At 40.0% G+C, this 18,230-nt stretch overlaps 1 protein-coding gene across 3 annotated transcripts in view; it reads right to left on the reverse strand.

Moving 5' to 3' along the window:
• The window catches only part of mta1 (metastasis associated 1), a 128,488-nt gene that overhangs the window by 10,014 nt on the left and 100,244 nt on the right, over positions 1 to 18,230 (reverse strand). For 2 of the 3 annotated variants that reach the window (XM_048537725.2, XM_059649307.1), the window contains exons 18-19: positions 13,325 to 13,356; positions 619 to 770 (exon numbers count right to left, since the gene is read on the reverse strand). In XM_048537725.2, coding sequence (XP_048393682.1) covers positions 619 to 770; positions 13,325 to 13,356 — 184 coding nt within the window. The remainder of the gene's footprint in view (positions 1 to 618; positions 771 to 13,324; positions 13,357 to 18,230) is intronic. The other variant, XM_048537728.2, reaches the window with a different exon arrangement.

Consider the following 18,230-nt stretch of genomic DNA (forward strand, 5'->3'; position numbering starts at 1 on the left):
CAGGTAACAGGATGAGGTTTTCAGTGATGCAGGTGTTACAGAAGATAACATGATATCACATCTTCAAAGGGCTCTAATTCTGCTACAATTCCACCAGTGGAAAAGCTCCTAGACGTTTGAACACCACTTGTTATTTTGTGGTATAGTTACAGGATAAAATCAGTCACAACACGAAGACAGTACTAGCCTCCTGTTCCAATCTGGAAGTACCACAATAACTCAAAAAACCTAAGTGACAAGAACAGGGCTACCATCAGCCTGCTCAACCATAATTATGGGAGTTTCAAGTTACTGTTCATAGGACTGGTATCAAATGTTCTTAGCAGGAAGGAAGGAAGGCAGAGAAAGGGAAAGAATTGCACCTTTTGTAAATTCTAGACTTGAAATCAGTATATTGACAATAGTGAGATATTACTGATCTTTACTGGTCTTTCTGAATTCCCTCAACATTCCTTTTCCTCTTAATGGTGTCTTCACCTTGGTTTCTCCATGAACAAACGCTACCATGCTTTCTTTTGGGGAGGAGAGTATGATGGCATTTTTGCTGAGACTCTTGCATAACGTAAGGTGCCAAGAGTCAACGTTGATCTTAGGGCTGGAAACCTTTTGCAGTCTTACCTGGTTTCATCAGTTGCCATGAAAAAGACGTCGCCTGGGGCATCGATCCAATTTAACCGCCTATGCTTCACTGGTGGCACCGAGCCTGCTCGTGGAGCTCTGACACTGGCTGGGTAAGATCTCCCATTGACCATAGAGTTTCGAGCAGGTCCCTGCAGGAGGGCAGAGGACAATAATATGGTAACTGGGAAAATGAAAAATGGCCTTCTGTAGATGGCATTCTTCAGATAGCCAGAACACTTTGTCCTGCAACAACTTAAAACACCATTAGGTGGATCAGATCCGGTGAGAACCATTTCAAATCCAAACCAACAGCTCTCCATAGCTGAATTAATATGTTGGAAGATATAATAATTTCACCCTCTCTGGGGATATCTGGTTCATTGGAAAGCTCAATGCAGAGTTCAACCTCTTAGTCTCATTACCCACCTCTCCCTATTCCCCTAGTGCCACCAGTTAACATGAAAAGGGACCCTGAGCTCTCACATGTAAATAACTTCTTTCTCTGGTTGAGGCAGTTGTTGGTTACAGTTACACTCATGTGAAATTTGAAGGCAAATTCCAATTGGATCACCCTTTAACAATTATGAAAACAACAGTCTGCTAAAATTGATCAAGTTCTGCTGAAATTCACTGGATTCTGCTAGATAATATTCAGTTACATATCCTTGTAAGCTGCAGCACTACCAGGAGATTCACGCATGCCCAGTGCATTGACTTCCAATGTAGAAGCTGCTGCTCGGGGATTGCACAATGGAAAATAAAAATTCTAGAGAATGTTATTGTTAAACTATGGTGGATTCTGCTAACATTAACAAATACGTCATTTGGATCTGCCAGCTGTCTTTGCCATTCACCAAGATCATGGCTGATTTTTTATACCTCAACTCCATCTTTCTTGATTCTCTTGGGGTCTATAAATCTATTGATCTCTGTCCTGACTTTACCGAACAATTGAGCATCCATGATCTCTGGGTACAGAACTGCAAAGATTCATAACTCTTTCAGCGAAAACATTTCTCATCTCAATTCTAAATAGCCACTCTCTTAATTCTGAGACAATGACCCTTCATTCTATACTATCTCATTCAAGGGCATATCCTCTCATCAACCCAGTAAAGTTCCTTCAAAACACTATATTTCAACACAATCGATTTTTTATCCAAATACTGGGGCATAGGCTAATTAAATTATTTTAAGAGAACAGTGTCCCCATCCCAGAAATTGTACTGAACCTTCATCCCTCGAGTAGGACATCATTCTTTAGTTAAGACCAAATCAAACACAGTGCTTCTGTTGCAAAGTAACCAAGTTCCTTATAAATGCTGTTAAGAATTCCTCATTGTTGTATTCCAAACCCTTCACAATACATGTTAATTGCTTGCTGTATCTGCATGTTAACTTTGTGATTAAAGTATAAATACAAATCCCTCCAAATATCAACAATTCCCAGTTTCTGACCCTTTAATATATTATACTTTTTTATATTTCTTACCAAAGTGGCAAACTTAACCACTTCTTCACATTCCATTCCATCACTGTGTTCTGAGCCAATTAGCAACTTCTTTCATCCCTTTCTATCCTCTTTGCTCCTCGTACATCTTACTTTCCCTCCTTAACTTTGTATCATCAACAAACATGGATACATTACAAACTCAGTCCTTTATCTCATCTAAGCTACTGTTACAATTGGTAAAAAGCTGAGGTCCATGCACTGATTCTTGCAGTATCCTACTAGGTGCAGCCTACAATCCCAAAAACTGTTTGTTGCTCCTCTGTTTTCTGTTCATTTATCAAGTCTCAATCCATACTAACATCATCACTCCCAATTCTATTAGCCTCAATCTTATGTAATCACCTTATTGAATATGTTTTGAAAATCCAAACAGTTACGGCCATTGATTCCACTTATCTACCATGCCATTCACAATTCCAAAACAATTGACATGAGAAACATGACTTCTCTTTCACAAGTCTTTGTTAACTCTGTCCAAACAAGTTATGATTTTCTACATTTCTTGTTATCAATCCCACTGTTGATGTGAGGGGATAAGCAACTGAATTTTGAAGAATAAATTCAGAATTCCTTGTTCCTTACACTGTCCCTTTCTTTCTTGAAAAATGGTATTATGTTTACTACATGCAAATCCAGAGGACAAATAGAAATGTACATATTATAAATTCATTCTTTAAACTGACTTTGTTTACCATCTTTCACTTTTTAAATTTGCTTTCCCAATTCAATTTAGTCAATCCTTCATACTGACTTAAGTTTCCTTTGTTCAGGTTTTTAAACTAAAAATTCTACATTGTTACAATCACCCTCCCATAAATACTCACTTGTTAAATAGTTATGAAATAACCAGATTTCATTTCACAGTATCAGATCTACATAGCTTGAAACCTAGATAGTTTTTCAAAACATTGATCCAGAACCTTGATCTTGATTGCATTCCTTGAACTTATTCTCGATGCTATTATTATAAATGTGGTTTGCCCAGTCACAGAATAGGAACAAACATTTAGCACCTCAACCTGTTCCACCATACAATGGCTAACCTGTGACCTAATTCTGTATTAACAAGGTGTAGAGCTGGATGAACACAGCAGGCCAAACAGCATTAAAGCAGCAGGAAGGCTGACGTTTCAGGCCTAGACCCTTCTTCATTTTCTGAAGAAGGGTCTAGGCCCGAAACGTCAGCCTTCCTGCTCCTCTGATGCTGCCTGGCCTGCTGTGTTCATCCAGCTCTACACTTTGTTATCTCAGATTCTCCAGCATTTGCAGTTCCTACTATCTCTGACCTAGTTCTGTATGCTGACCATTGACCCATACCTCTTAATTCCTTTGATATCAATCTCATTTTTAAATTTGACAATTTGTCATTTGCAGAAGATATTTGTTTAAAATTCAATCATGGTATGTGGGCACACTAGCTAGGCTGGCATTTAGTGCCCATCCCCAATCGTCCTCAAAAAGGTGGGAGTGAGCTGCCAATTTTTGAACTGTAATCTTTAGGGTGTGATACACCCATACTGCATTTAGGCAGGGAATTCCAGGATTTTGACCCAGTAAGAGTGAAGGCATGGCATGTGTATCCATGTGTGTAGTTCCAAGTCAGGAGGGTGTGTGGTTTGGAGGAAATCTTGCACATGATGATGTTTCCATTTACCTGCTGCCCTTGTCCTTCCAGATGGTAGAGCTTGTAGACTTGCAAGGTATGTCTACAGTTTGCTTCATACTAATTCTGGATGTCAGATCGGAAGGAGGATAGTACTGACTGTTTATTAACTCAAGTGTAGTCAAATTTCTTTGGTTTGCTTAAAATTACGGAATTGTGACAGTTTATCCTCCTAGTGAGTAATTGCAATTTCTAATTCTGACTACTTCAAAACAAAGATTACTGGTCACTAACTGGATCATAACAAAATTTGTGGGTTTCATCTGGACAAAATTTTAAAGTCGAGACTGGAATTGTAATAAAATCTTTGTGCAATAACAATAATTCCAAGTGAAAATGATCAAAACAAGAAATGTTACACAACATGCAAGCCTGGTTCACTGTCCCAATTGAATATCCAATTTGAAAATTCCAGACACCTAAGAATAAAGGACATCAGATACAAATCTCACTTACAGGTTTTACAGCAACTTCAACACCAATCCAATCCTATAAGCTAAAGATTGCACTTAATGTGACAAAATCTTACACCAGCCAGTGTTACAATCTTACAACCCCAATCACATTACAATTCTAGATGTCCTGAAACACCAGCATCTATTACGGTTATAAATGAGCTGTTGGCGCCAGCCTGTCTCCTAGATTAACACTTCAAAGACCAGGAAACTAGTTGTTCGGAGGGATGGCAGAGGTGACGAATGGAATTGTATCAGGGGAAGGATGATACAGATGCCAGCTCATTTGAAGGTAGGGTTACAAGTTCCTCCCGAAGGACACATAGTATAGAACATTCATATGAAAATCCCAGACCCACCTAGAAGGGGACAGGCAGCAGACGGGAATACCACCATCAGCAAAGTGCCCTCCAAGACACACACTATCTCAACTTGGAACCACATTGTTACTCCTTCTCTGTTCCTGGTTCAAATTTCTGAAATTTCCTTCCTAACATTACTCTGAGTGTACCAACATCACAAGGAATGCCACAGATCAATAAATGGATCACCAACACCTTAAAGGTAACCAGGGATGGGCAATAAATACTAGCTTAGCCAGAGATACCCACGTACTGTGAAAGAAATGTAAAAATACAAATGACTGTGCGTTAGTAAACCTGCACAGAACAAGGGAGGGACATGGAAGAGTCCAGTAGCAACATGGCAGAGGGCTTTGTGTATAGCTTGGAACCTATCTTTTCCAATATGGAACAGATGGTTACCTCCACCAGCGCAATTGTGGAACCCGGACTAATAAAGTATCTGATAGCTGATATCACACATTCCATTGCAGCATGAAGAGTTTTAATCAAAAACCTGAGCTCTGTATTGTGCAGGCTGCTACCAATATGGCTCTGGATACCCCCCCAATGGTGAAAGGGGCTTCAAAGGTATCACAACAGTCCATCGATCCATTTGTCAACAGGTCAGTGAGGTTAACAAACAGCATTTAAGGAGCAGCTCCATATAGTACTCACAGAGTCAACAGGTCAGTAAGGTTAACAAACAGCATTTAAGGAACAGCTCCATATAGTACTCACAGAGAACACAGTATTTGACCTCCCACCCTGTTACTCCACCAGTCCCCATGATGTTGCCTGAAAGCCAGCCCAGACTACTGCTGCCCAGCCTGGAATTGTATAGTCTTAAGTTGGGCTTTCCAAGCCCAGAGCTGCTCAAGGTCATTCTCTGAGGTTACCTACAGTCGTCAATTCAAAGTCAGCAGCTTTCCACCTGCTGGAGAAGCATCTGACAGAGCACTAGGTCATGCAAAGGCACATGGAGGACATTCAGTAAGGAAATATACCAAGGTAATTGCTGTCATTTTTTATGCATTATGTAACAAATAAACCTGGAATGAATGTGCATCTACTGGTGATCTTTGGGTTATCAGAAAGGGGAAGATGTGATGGTCAGCAAAAGGGGAAAGATGAGGAGTATGAAACTACATAATCCAGACAAACAGGTCCTAAAACTAAAACAATATTGAAATGAATATTTTGCAGGGCAACGTAACACAAGGATTAGCTGTATATGAAAGATCCAAAAGCATATATTTTCAGCAGCAGCATCAGCTAGAAGAAACACATCATGAGTCATTTGATTAGTGCTTTTAGGAGAACAGGGAGTCCTTTATTCCATTTAATGTGGGGTTATGCTGTACTTGGTTCAGACAGGGCACTGATTTGCTTGTGGATTGAAGTACTGTTCACCCCTGCGCTCTCTGGCCTATGATGGCTTCCAGTCCAGAAACAACTCAATTTTAATATGTTCAGCCATGTTTTCAAATCCCTCAGGGATCTTTCCCCACCCTATCTCTGTAATCTCCTTCAGACCTACAATTGTCACAAGATTTCTGTACTGTGTCAATTCTGGCCTGTTTTAGAACATGAACAGAACAGCATAGTATAGGCCCCTCGGCCCACAATGCTGTGCCAAACTTTTACCCTAAACCTAAGGTCTATCTTTGCCAGCCTAATTTTCATTAGTGATTGTGCTTTCAGTGCAGAGCCTGGGAGTTCGAGAATTCTTTCCGCTCAAACCATTTCAAACTTGCCTCTCTTTCCTCTTTTGAGATCCTTCTTAAAATCCACCTCAATGACTAGTTTTTTGGTTACTTTCAGTACATTTTCCTGATATACTCAATTCATAACGTCTTGTGAAGCCACTAAGTTGTTTATCTTTGTTAATGGTGCTATATAAATTCAAGTTTTTTTTATTGTTAGTTCCACACCAAACTCATGTGACGAAGAGCGAATGATGACATCACTGAGTTTCCTTCAAACTGAGGTCCAAGAGGTGAAACAACATTCTGCATATCCAGGATTTTCATAAATCTGATGAGTCCAAATGTCTAATTTGACCTGAATTATTTTACACACTTATAGGTTTTCATATTGAAGAAATTAATTGGATTAATACACAATTCCAGTAAATAACAAAGAAAACAGTTTTCAGAGAGGCAGAACATATTTCAGAATACTGCCCCTTGCTGTCAACTGCAAACTGTCTCAAAGAGCTGGGAAACCATCTGACACTACACAACATGAATAACTAATCAACAGCACCAACACTTTACCACATCTGAAAATTAAAATCTCTCTAGTTCATTGTTAACCAGTACATCCACATGTCAGCATGTTGTTACCAAAAAACTAATGAAGGTTCATCTTGGATAAATAACACACTACAGCATTTTTGTTGCCCTGTTCTATGTTGTTTTGCATTTTGGTCAGCTAATGGAGTCCATATTCTAGTATATTCTTTCTTTCATCAACTGGAAGAGCAGGCCCTAAGGACTGACTGGCCTATTCCAGCTGTTAATACATATGTTCATCTGTATAGCGTCATAAGGTATGTTTTAAAGTCATTTCCTGCTTGTCTGACATTAGGCTACACGACCTATAGGCAGCATTTGGAGCAGCCTTTCCCACTCTCTGATTGGTCATCCAACGTTGCTTTCCAACACATTCTCTCACTGCTGACCCTCCGACTAGCCCCCTCTCCCTAACTCAAGTCTCCTGCTGCCAACCCTTGGACTTGCACCCTCTCCCACCTCCAACTCAACACTCTAACTTGTACCCTCTCTCTGCCCTGCACCCTAACCTGTCCTTTTGGTGCCAACCCTCAAACCTACGTCCTCAGTGGCTCCCTTGACTCTCATAGGTTCCTTGACTCACTTCCCCTTTCCCCTCCTGAACCTACATTCCAAGTCAAGGTCCAGGTCAGATCTGAAGCCAGAGCTCTGGATCCTGATGTGCCAAGCTGGATCTGATATAATTGATGCTTCTATTAAATGCTCCTGCTCACTGCATCCCTCTCTTGAACCCTCACTGAAAGGACAGCTAAAACTGCTCCTCTAGCCTCTTGCAAGTCAATTTCAGAATCCTCACGCAGAATCAGGATTCCAGTTGGAAGCAGGTGGTCTGTCAAGCAGAAAGGATGCAGTGATGAAGAGGGTCAGAGAATAGGATGGGGAGCAGAAGGTTTGGGAACAGAATCAGTTATGAGTGGATATTACTGCAAATAGAAGGTTACCATAATTGATCATTTCTAATTCATTTAAAAAGTTATCTCATTTACCAATATTGGAGTTTAGTAATGTAAAGTATTTAAACCTAGAGAATTTAATGTTTTACGTCTTTCTTAATAGTAAGTTTCCATGGCATCTAACCATGGTTTTTACATCAATTTTAATGGGAATATTCAAATTTGCTTAAAGTTGTTCCATTTAAATTTGCAATTTTCAAGAATGCTGTTCTAACTTTAAGTGAGGACTTAAAGCCCTCATCATATTGGGACAGCAACATTCATTGCTGATTCCATACAAGTCCCAAATTGTAACTTTCAGCAATCTTTACATCAAGGAAAGGGAAGAGTATACAGCATGAAATATATCATGTTGCATTTGAAGTGAGTTGTGAATTAAGACTTTGTATCTTCCATGAGCATCTTCTCAATTGTTGAACATATATTGTCATCACATGCACACACAAATACCAATGCTCCTGGATTGCTTGGCAGCATCCTGAAATCTGATAAGACCCAGCAGAAACACCTCAGCTTCAAATGACTGATTGGGTGCGTGCAGCAGTTATGTTCTAGTTCCTGTTGTACATGTTCTGTTATTTAATAAGTTTCCATAACACATTTTGAAGAACATCATTGGATATTTTTCACACTTTTGTTAAAAACCATCCGACCAATTTGAAGAAATTAAAGATACCATGCAACATTTGGGTAGGGAATGGCACACGACATTAGATGTTCTGAGTAAGTGAACTGGCCCCTTTGAACAGAATTTCTATCCTTTAAATTAAGCAGATTATATACTCTTAAAATATGATTTCATCAACACCTAAGTCGTTTTGTAAAAGTTTGTTTTGTTTTAACTAATCAGTTTTCACAAAGTTTGTAAGTAAACACCCCCCACCATCTGAAGGGGGAAATAATTGTCCTAGAACAAATATTTAATTTTATTCCACAGCAAGCTAACTCCCTGAAAGAAATAAATAACTTTTTATTTATAAAGCGCATTTCACATTGCACAGATCCAGAGATCTAGTTGACTCTTAACTGCCCTTTGAAATAGCCTAGCAAGTCACTCTGTTCAAGGGCAATTCATAACGGGCTACAAACACTGGCCTTGTCAGCTACATCCACAAAGAAAACAATAAAACAATTAGCTAGAATAAGCACAATGTCACCCACATTGTTGCAGGTTTGGAGTCACATGTTAGAATGGCATTAAGGACATTAATGAACCAGATAGGTTTCTTCCAACAAAAAATAATGGCTTCCTGATCATCATTAAACTCTTAATTCCAGACTTTTTTTAAAATTCAATTTCTAAAATCTGCCATGGTGGGATTTAAACCCAGGTCCCCAGAACTTTACCTGGGTAATGGGACTATTGGTTGAGCAATAATACCACTTGGCAGTCCCAGTGCGTTTCTGATTTCAATTTAAACAGTGACTAAGTCAGCAGTTCTGACAGTAAAGTTATTTTTCTGGGAAAATTTATGGGCTCTTAGAGGCAATCTGGCTTTTATGAATAGGCTTGAGAATTCATCTATTTATAATGCAGATAAGGATGGGTGGGTTCAGTGAGGGGTATTTGGAAAAATGCTGCCTATCTGAAGATCCAGGCAAATATATTTCAGAACTCATGGGTTAAGCCTTCGAATCCATCCTTCAGAAGTCTGCCAGACCTCACTCCCATCTCAGGTCTGTCTAATTGCGAGGCTGACTAACCACGGGGCCACTTAAGGCCCCAGGGCTCTCTAGCAACCTAGAAATAGAGGTTGGAACATGACTCAAGTTTGGCCCTGACCTCTGATATTGGGAGCTTGAAACAACATAGTGTGTTACATAAATATTTCAGTCATACTCAGTGGAATCACTGGTACTTGTTTTCAAGGAGGATTTTTAAATAATATTTCTATCCTTGGTGTACGGCCAAACTAAATTAAATTTCTTGAGGAGCCAATTGTAGAACGATTAAGTTATGTTTCAAGGGAAAACCATGTACTTTTAATAAAATGATTGATCTTAGGAATTAGTAGGTCAACATTTTAATTAATGTCTTCTCCCTTGTTAAATGTCAGCACAGTTCTTCTTAAGTTTTATACTGGAGCAGGCTCACAGGGAACAAAGACACTTGGTGCCTCGCATTTTATAAGGCCAATACAACCACATTTTCAATCCAAGACAGTACCAACTGCAGATGCTGGAGTCAGAATTAACACAGTGTGGAGCTGAGAGTTGGAAGATTTGAAACTAGTAAACTCCACATTTAGGCACCGTTGTGACAGCAGAGGAGACAATGTCACAATGGACATGTCACAGTGATGCCACCCGCAAACTGGAGGAGCAGTACCTTATATTCTGTCTACAGCCCAATGGCCTAAATGTGGACTTTACCAGTTTGAAAATCTCCAAACCACCAGCCTCATACCATGACCAATCTACCCTCTCATCCCTACCTCCTTGACCTGACACATCCTGTCCATCTTCTCTCCCAAATATCTGCCCCTCCTACCTCACTGACCAATGCCCACTACTCCCTACCTGCACTCACCTATCACCATCCCACCTACTTTCTCCAGCCCCACCTCTCCTCTCTCTATTTCTGTGCTCCCTTCCCCCTCCCCATTTCTGAAGAAGGGTCCTGACCTGAAACATCAACTTTCCTGTTCCACTGATGCTGTCTGGCCTGCTGTGTTCCTCCAACATTTTCAATCTGCAGGCAGATCCTTAAACAGCCAAGCACCACAGAATCAAAACAAAGTCAACCACCTTATCAAAAACACCTATAAAGCATTACACAGAATGATAGGGGGAGGCGATACAATGCTACATGGAGAGACATAGATATGTAAATATACAGATAGATATGCAACCAGATACAGAGCCACGTAGCAAAGCATACAGAGCTACACATAATAGGAGACAAAAACACACAGACACACACATAGAGGTACACACATACTAACTAGTATTGGTGGCACCAACATACACATTAAAATCACAAGAAAGACACAAAATCCTAAAAACTGCAACATTTATGACCTCTCTGCACCAGAAAGCAAAAGAAAGAGCACCAGAACAGTCAGGGCTAAAGCAAAGTACAGCTGGCAGCAAAGCCTAAGGATTCAGGTCTCAGCACAGATTTTAGCTGAAGCAGAAGAAGAATAAAATTGGGAACAACACAGACGTCTGTAGTTATTACAGCTGGGGGTCTGGTCAGTAAATATTTAAAGATAGCATAAGGTCAAAGGATGCTAGTAACTGAGAAACTAATCTATGACTGTGACACCAAGCAGTAAAATCTAGGCTAGTTTAGTTATCTGGATGCAGAGGATTTGTGGTCAGAATAAAGAGACTGTATGCTTTATTAAATAGCAGAATAACATTCACAATATTCCCACAGGCCTATAAACTCTTTCTGTATTACACTCAGTTCTTTTTAACACCGCCTACAAATTTTCTCACTTTATGGCTTAACAGGTGCATCCATTTCACTGTTGACAGTTGAAGGGAGCCTTATCTAAATCTAGTGGTTGTTTTGTGCTCATCCCTTTAAAACTCTGTGTTGAACTCAATTATGTCATAGCTGCTGATATCAACACTTATAAAAGACTGTCAATCTCAAAGGCCACAGCTCTCATTACAGCCTTGAATCCTTTTCTATTTCTTAATTCTCCACTTCCTGTTTACCTCTCATTACATTCTCTCTTACCACTATATGATTGGTAATTATTGTGGCTGTCACCTTGCTCCACAAGAACTGGGAGCCAGTCGAGTCCTCAAGCTTGCTCTGCCATTCAACAAGATCCTGGCTGACCTCACTGTGGCTTTAAATCAACTTCCTCTCTGACCCCCCATCTCCCTTGCTGATTAAAAATTGATCTAACTCGACACTGACTATATTTAACAACCTTTCAACTGCTCTCTGGCTAAGAGGATTTCCCAAACAAACAACCCTTTGAGAAAAGAATGTTCATATCTCAGGGCTGTTATAATCCTATCTGATGTTATTTCAGTACACCTCAGATACGATACTGAAATCTGGCTTGATAAATGAAAAAATTAAAATACAATCTAACAAGCTGGTATTTCGATGCACACAATGCTGCAAATTGGTTTTAAGCAATAAAACAGAAGTTTATTACACAAAACAAAGGATAAAATAGAACAAACCAACCATTACATAAAATAAAACTTGAAAGATTTTGAAACACTGAGTAGAAGTACAATCCCGTGTTCCAACAGCACCCCTTTACAGTACTCAAACACTAAAGAGAATTCTGGCCTGTTACTTTCAATTTCCACTCCAAGAGTCTGATTGTCTCTGCTTGAGTATTCTCAAAAATGGACTTAGACTTTCTCAGCTTCAAGTAAACTGTTGATGGTTGTAACTAGATACTTCTCGTCTGAAACCTTCACAGTAAATCTTTATATTGAGGCAAGCTGTTCCTATCATTTCTGAATTAGCTGCCTACTGAAGAATTTGAGCTGGTAGAAATGCAGGTGGTACACAAAGTAAGCAGGCACCAAGATATGAGTTTGAGACAAAGTTAAATACTTGATGAGTGACAGAATTCAGTTCAGTGAGGGAAGAGGTGTTGTCCTGATCTTTTACATATAAGGAATGGTCTGAGAGATGCAGCAGCAGGTTGTGAGAGTTGAAGCCTGGAAGCAGATAGGTGAGTTGTTGGGCATTTAAAGTTTTTAGTTTTCCTGGAAATGGGACAGACGTTTTAACGGAGAAGTATATTTTGAATTTATAGCTTAACTAGTTAAAACCACTTGACATCGATAATCATTGAGTGACATTTATAAACTTAATTATTTAAATGAAATGATGTGCTGCAGCTGCACCACATGCAAGCTGGTGGACACTTGTGTGATCTACAGAAAACAGATCTATGGTAAATGTTTCCGTTACAATTTGAGGAAATTTGGCTCAAAAGTCGTGGAAGTGAAGTCTGAGTTTCTGACACCAAAGTGCGTCAGACAGGGGGACAATTACATGGGCAATCTGTTTCAAAAGACAGACACACTGCTTTAGCTAGCAGTGCTGATAAAGAGTCATGCCTGACATCTGAAGAACAAAAGTGGGGAAGTGAACAAGTGTTCAGTCCTTTAGTTCACTGAGGAAGAATGGGAAGGGGAATTGCATGACATACAGCATCCTGTTCAAAATCTTAATAACATTTGTCTAATAAAAAAACTGAATATTAACCTACAACTTTGGAGAGACAGACAAACAAAAAATGAAAGTCAAACATTAAGTGTGTTTTGCAAAGCTCTGCACAGACTAACGAACACACATTTGAGAAACAGAGATTTCCTCCCTTCCCCCAACCAAAACATTTTTTTCAGGCATCAGGCCTGATCATTTTTTCATCTTGACTGAAGAGTGTTTTGTACTCATGACCAAGTAGTGCGGAATATTCAGAACATCACAGTGCATTCCAGAGGAAACTATCCCACTACATAACTGCTTCCCAAAGTAAAGTCCCTTACCAGTTGTCTCCCTTGGGCACGGTTCGACATACCTGCAATAAATAAAAAGACTTATTAACATAAACCAGTGACTATTCTTTATTCTTCTTATAACTCCAATGGAACATTACCCTTTGGCATCACAAAATAATCAAAACAAGCAGACAAGAAGCATCATCATTGTTTAAGGCAATGTCCATCTTATTCCAGCTTAAAGTGAAGTGAAACCACTAGTAAAAAGGATAATCTCACAGCGCTGTTTCATAATGAAGGTGTGTGAGAATTCTGGCACCTAAAGTTAAAACCTAACACACCCGGGTCAGTGCAGCTATGTGTAATGTAAAGCTTGTTCTACACAGTCCTAATAATTTGAATCAAATGAAATAAAAACTCAGCAGATCAGGCTATACTGTAGAGAGAAAGCAGTGTTAGTGTTTCAGGTCCAGTGACCCTTCTTCAGAACTGAATACATCAGGTCGAATTAGAAATATGTTTAAGCATAGCTGGCGGGCGCTAAACCACTAATGCTCATGACTGCAGTGTATAAAATATGTGTAAGAGGTGCTTCGAGTCTTACGACACAGATTGAGAAGGTGCACTGTATCCTTTCTTAGTCTAACTCTTCCACTGGTCACAATAAATTTTCAAGTTTAACCTAGTTGGTAATATGACCATTTATATAGATGTCAGGCTATATCAAAATAAATCAGAGATAATGGGAACTGCAGATGCTGGAGAATCCAAGGAAACAAAGTGTGGAGCTGGATGAGCACAGCAGGCCAAGCAGCATCTTAGGAGCACAAAAGCTGACATTTCGGGCCTAGACCAGCTCTAGGCCCGAAACATCAGCTTTTGTGCTTCTAAGATGCTGCTTGGCCTGCTGAGTTCATCCAGCTCTGCACTTTGTTATCAAAATAAATCAGCCAGTTTCTTTTTTTCAACAAAACAAACTTACTTAGAGACAAGGATTACTGACAAACACTTTTGGCTTTGCAATGTATACTTACTCTCTAAAAAACAACGTACACACACAAGTCTGAGGAAAAGAAAAAAAGTGAGTTTTTTTTTAATTGTTGGATGTGGGCCAGTACTTGGTACCCATTCTTAACTGCCCTTGTGTTAACTTTAAAGTCCTTGACCAAGGGTAGGTAAACTCATGATAAAATATCACAGCTTTGTCCCAAAAGGTGTTTTGATTCCATGGGTTCTTCTGCATACAGAAGCAGCCAGCGAAGGATATCTTCCTGAAACAATTGTAACTGGCCGTATTCTCTTTGCTTGAGAATAGTAAGGTAGATTCCAAAAAATCTGCTCTCGGAGTCCTCCATGAGTGCTGAAAATAACTTCTGATGGGTTTTCAACTCTCACACTTTGCTGTGAGAAGTTGCAAAGAAAGAAAGAGTGCTTCTGTTCTTCAGGTAGGTCAAATTTTCTCTAAGTACAAAAATGCAATAATCTTATACCACTCACAAACTGGTCCATATAACCTCTCTCAAAGTTGTTCTTTGACTTCAGCCAAGCTCCCTGCTCTTTGCCGACACAACATTGTTGATGTTACAGTCAGTGCTTTTTCTTTACAAGCCCAGATGTTATTGTGATTTGTCTTTAAGGAGCATCGCATTTAGCCCCTTTAACCTGCTCCCAACACTCAAAAAGATGATGTGATTGTGCTGTCAACTCCACTTTCCTGCCCACCCTCATGGCCCTTGACTTGATTGTTTATGAAATATCTACCCAACGCAGACTTGAATAAATTCAATGACACCGCATCCGTTGTTTTCTGGGGAAGCGAATTTTACAGGATAAGTAACTTCAGAGAAAAAGCTTTTCCTCCTCACTGCCTTAAAGGTGATACCTCTTATTCTTAAAGCTGTCTCCTCTTTCTAGTCTTTCCCTGTTGGGTTCTCTCAAGTTCTTATGTGCTAATGATCTAGTTTGTAATCTGCACAGGACCTCCAACCAACACTAAACACCAGATACAGTGACGACATTTTCTTCCTTTGGACTCATGGCGAGGAATCACCAAAACAACCACATAGCGATATCAACAAGTTTCATCCCACCATCAGACTTATCATGGACTACTCTCCAGAATCAGTCTCATTCTTTCACACGCACCTCTCCATCAAGGACAGACAGCTCAGTGCCTCAATGTACTGCAAGCCTACAGATAACCTCACGATGCTGCACTTCTTGTGCTTCCACCCTAAATATATTAAAGAATCCATCCCTACTGACAAGCCCTGCACATACACAGGATCTGTTCAGATGATTAGAAATGCAATGAACACCTCAAGGTTTTGAAGGATGCCCTCATAAGAACGGCATACAATACTCAACTCATTGATCACCAGTTTTGACATGCCACTGCGAAAAACCACAATGACCTGCTCAGAAGACAGACACAGGATATGACCGATAGAGTACCCTTCATTGTCCTGTACTTCCCTGGAGCAAAGAAACTACGCTGTGTTCTTCGCAGCCTTCAATATGTCATTGATGACGAAAAGTATCTTGACAAGATCTCCCTTATGCCTCCACTTCTCACCTTCCAACAACCACCAAACCTTAGACCATTGTCCACAGCAAACTACCAAGCCTCAGTACAACATTGACCACAACACCACACAACCTTGCCACGGCAACCTCTGCAAGACATGTCAGATCATCGACATGGATACTGCCAATACATGTATGAACACCACCCACCACATGCACGGTAGACACTCATGTGACCCAGCTAACGTTGTCTATTTCATATGCTGCAAGCAGGGATGCCCTGAGGCATGGTATATTGGCAAAATCATGCAGGCGTTACAACAGATGAATGGACACCGCCAGACAAAAACATTCCCTCCCAGTGGGGGAACACTTCAGTGGTCAAGGGCATTCAGCCTCTGATCTTTGTGTAAGCATTCTCCGAAGTGGACATCAAGATAGACAACCATGCAAAATTACCCAGCAGAGACTGATAGCCAAGTTCCATAACCGTGAAGATGGCCTCAGCCGTGATCTTGGATTCATGTCGCTACAGGTCACCTCAGCACACTGTTCTGCATCTGTAAAATCTTCCTTTCTAAACTGTTTTGACAGCATCACCTTGATAAATTATGATCTCTCTACCTTAATTAGTTTGAGCAGTTTTGAATTTAGCATGTGATTCCAGTCATTTAGTTTGTCTCCAGCACCACCTTATTTTTAATTTTTTTTTCTCTGGGCCTCACTTAATCAGATTATAGGTCATCCCTTTGCCGATTATTCAGCTGTTGACACTTTACTCACCATCTAACACTCCTGGGTCATCTGCACAGACTTATTATCTGACACTCCATTCACACCAGGCGTATGATATTTTGATCTTTCTGCCCTTGATCTCTCTGCAAATAAATGCTGGGTCCATGTACTCTGTTCTCTTGCTGCACCCAACGAAGGGGCTGTGTTCCAAAAGCTTGTGCGATTTCAAATAAACCTGTTGGACTATAACCTGGTGTTGTGTGACTTCTTGATGTTGATTTCATCTCTCCTTCTTTTAAACTACAATGAGTAAAGTCTCAATCTATTAAACCTTTGTTCATAAGATAAAAACTTTATATCAGAAATGAGTCAAGTGAACCTTCTCTTTACTGCTTCCAATAGAATTACCTCTTTTCGAGTAAGCAGACCAAAACTATTCCTAGTACTGCAGATGTGGTCACACCAAGGTCCTGTACAATTGCACTAAAATTTCCTTACTTTCATCATCTATTATCCTTTATATTTTTTCTCCTTGCTTATTTGCTACCTCCAGTCCAGAACCAACAGCCCTAACAATTCTGTTACATCACTGATGCAATGCAGGATCAGGTTGCAAAATTGTTCTAGATTTTGGATTTTTGGCTCCAAAGCCAAACTTTCAGTCTGTTTCTCGCTCCATATCTGTTATCACATTAGCTGAGTGTTTACAAGATTTTGCAGCACATTTTGTGTTTCAGTTGTAATTCAACACTTGCGGCATTAGGAACTGAAGCAGGCTTTTCAATTTCTCAAGATCAGCTCAGCATTCAATTTGATAATAGCTGATCTGCATCCCAACTCTTTTGACCAATTATTTGTTCTGTATCCCTGTCAGTCTTGATACTTTGGCTCTCTGAAGAAGACTTCCAGATCTCCTCTACTGTTGTGCAAAACATCTTTTCTGAATTCATGTCATTCAGGTCACCCCTCAATCAAACACTGAAGGGAATCAAGTTTATGCAAGCCACCCCAATAATTTAATTTTGTCACTCAGATCTCTTAATAATGGCAATGTGGAAAATTTCCCACAAAAAGTGTAACAAATCTAACCCAGCCAATTTCCACCGCAATAGCCCCCTCTCAATCAAAGCAGTGCAATTTCTTTGACAGTGCTATCAAACAGAGCTTCACAGAAACACAATTACAGCACAGAGGTAGACCATTCTGCCCATCTTGTCAGCACTGGCTCTCTAAATTACCATTTCATTTGGTGCCATTCTCTCGTGTTTGTCCTGTAACCTTGTGCATTGTTCCCGTTCAAGTAAAGTCTGATTCCCTTTGCATGCTTCAAATGAACCTATAGAAAGCAATAATCAAAGAGAGCACATGAAGGTCAGTTGGACCACAGTGACTATGTTGGCTCTTTGAAAGAGTTAGTTGATTAGGCCAGTTCCCTAACCCACTTACAGGTCCCTGCAAACTTCTTCCACTTCAAATCCAATTCCCTTTTGAAAGTTATGTGAATCTCATGTGTGCATTCCAGATCAGGACAACTTGCTACGCAACTCAAGTCATTGATAATTCCCTTAAATATATCCTCTGGTCACTTTTTAATAAACTTATTCATGAGGTGTGAGACCACTGGCTAGGCCATCATTAACTTCCCATCCCGAGTTGCCCAGAGGGCAGTTAACGGTCAAATACATTGCTGTGG

The sequence above is a fragment of the Stegostoma tigrinum genome, chromosome 10 (assembly GCF_030684315.1).
Source record: "Stegostoma tigrinum isolate sSteTig4 chromosome 10, sSteTig4.hap1, whole genome shotgun sequence".
Classification (NCBI taxonomy): domain Eukaryota; kingdom Metazoa; phylum Chordata; class Chondrichthyes; order Orectolobiformes; family Stegostomatidae; genus Stegostoma; species Stegostoma tigrinum.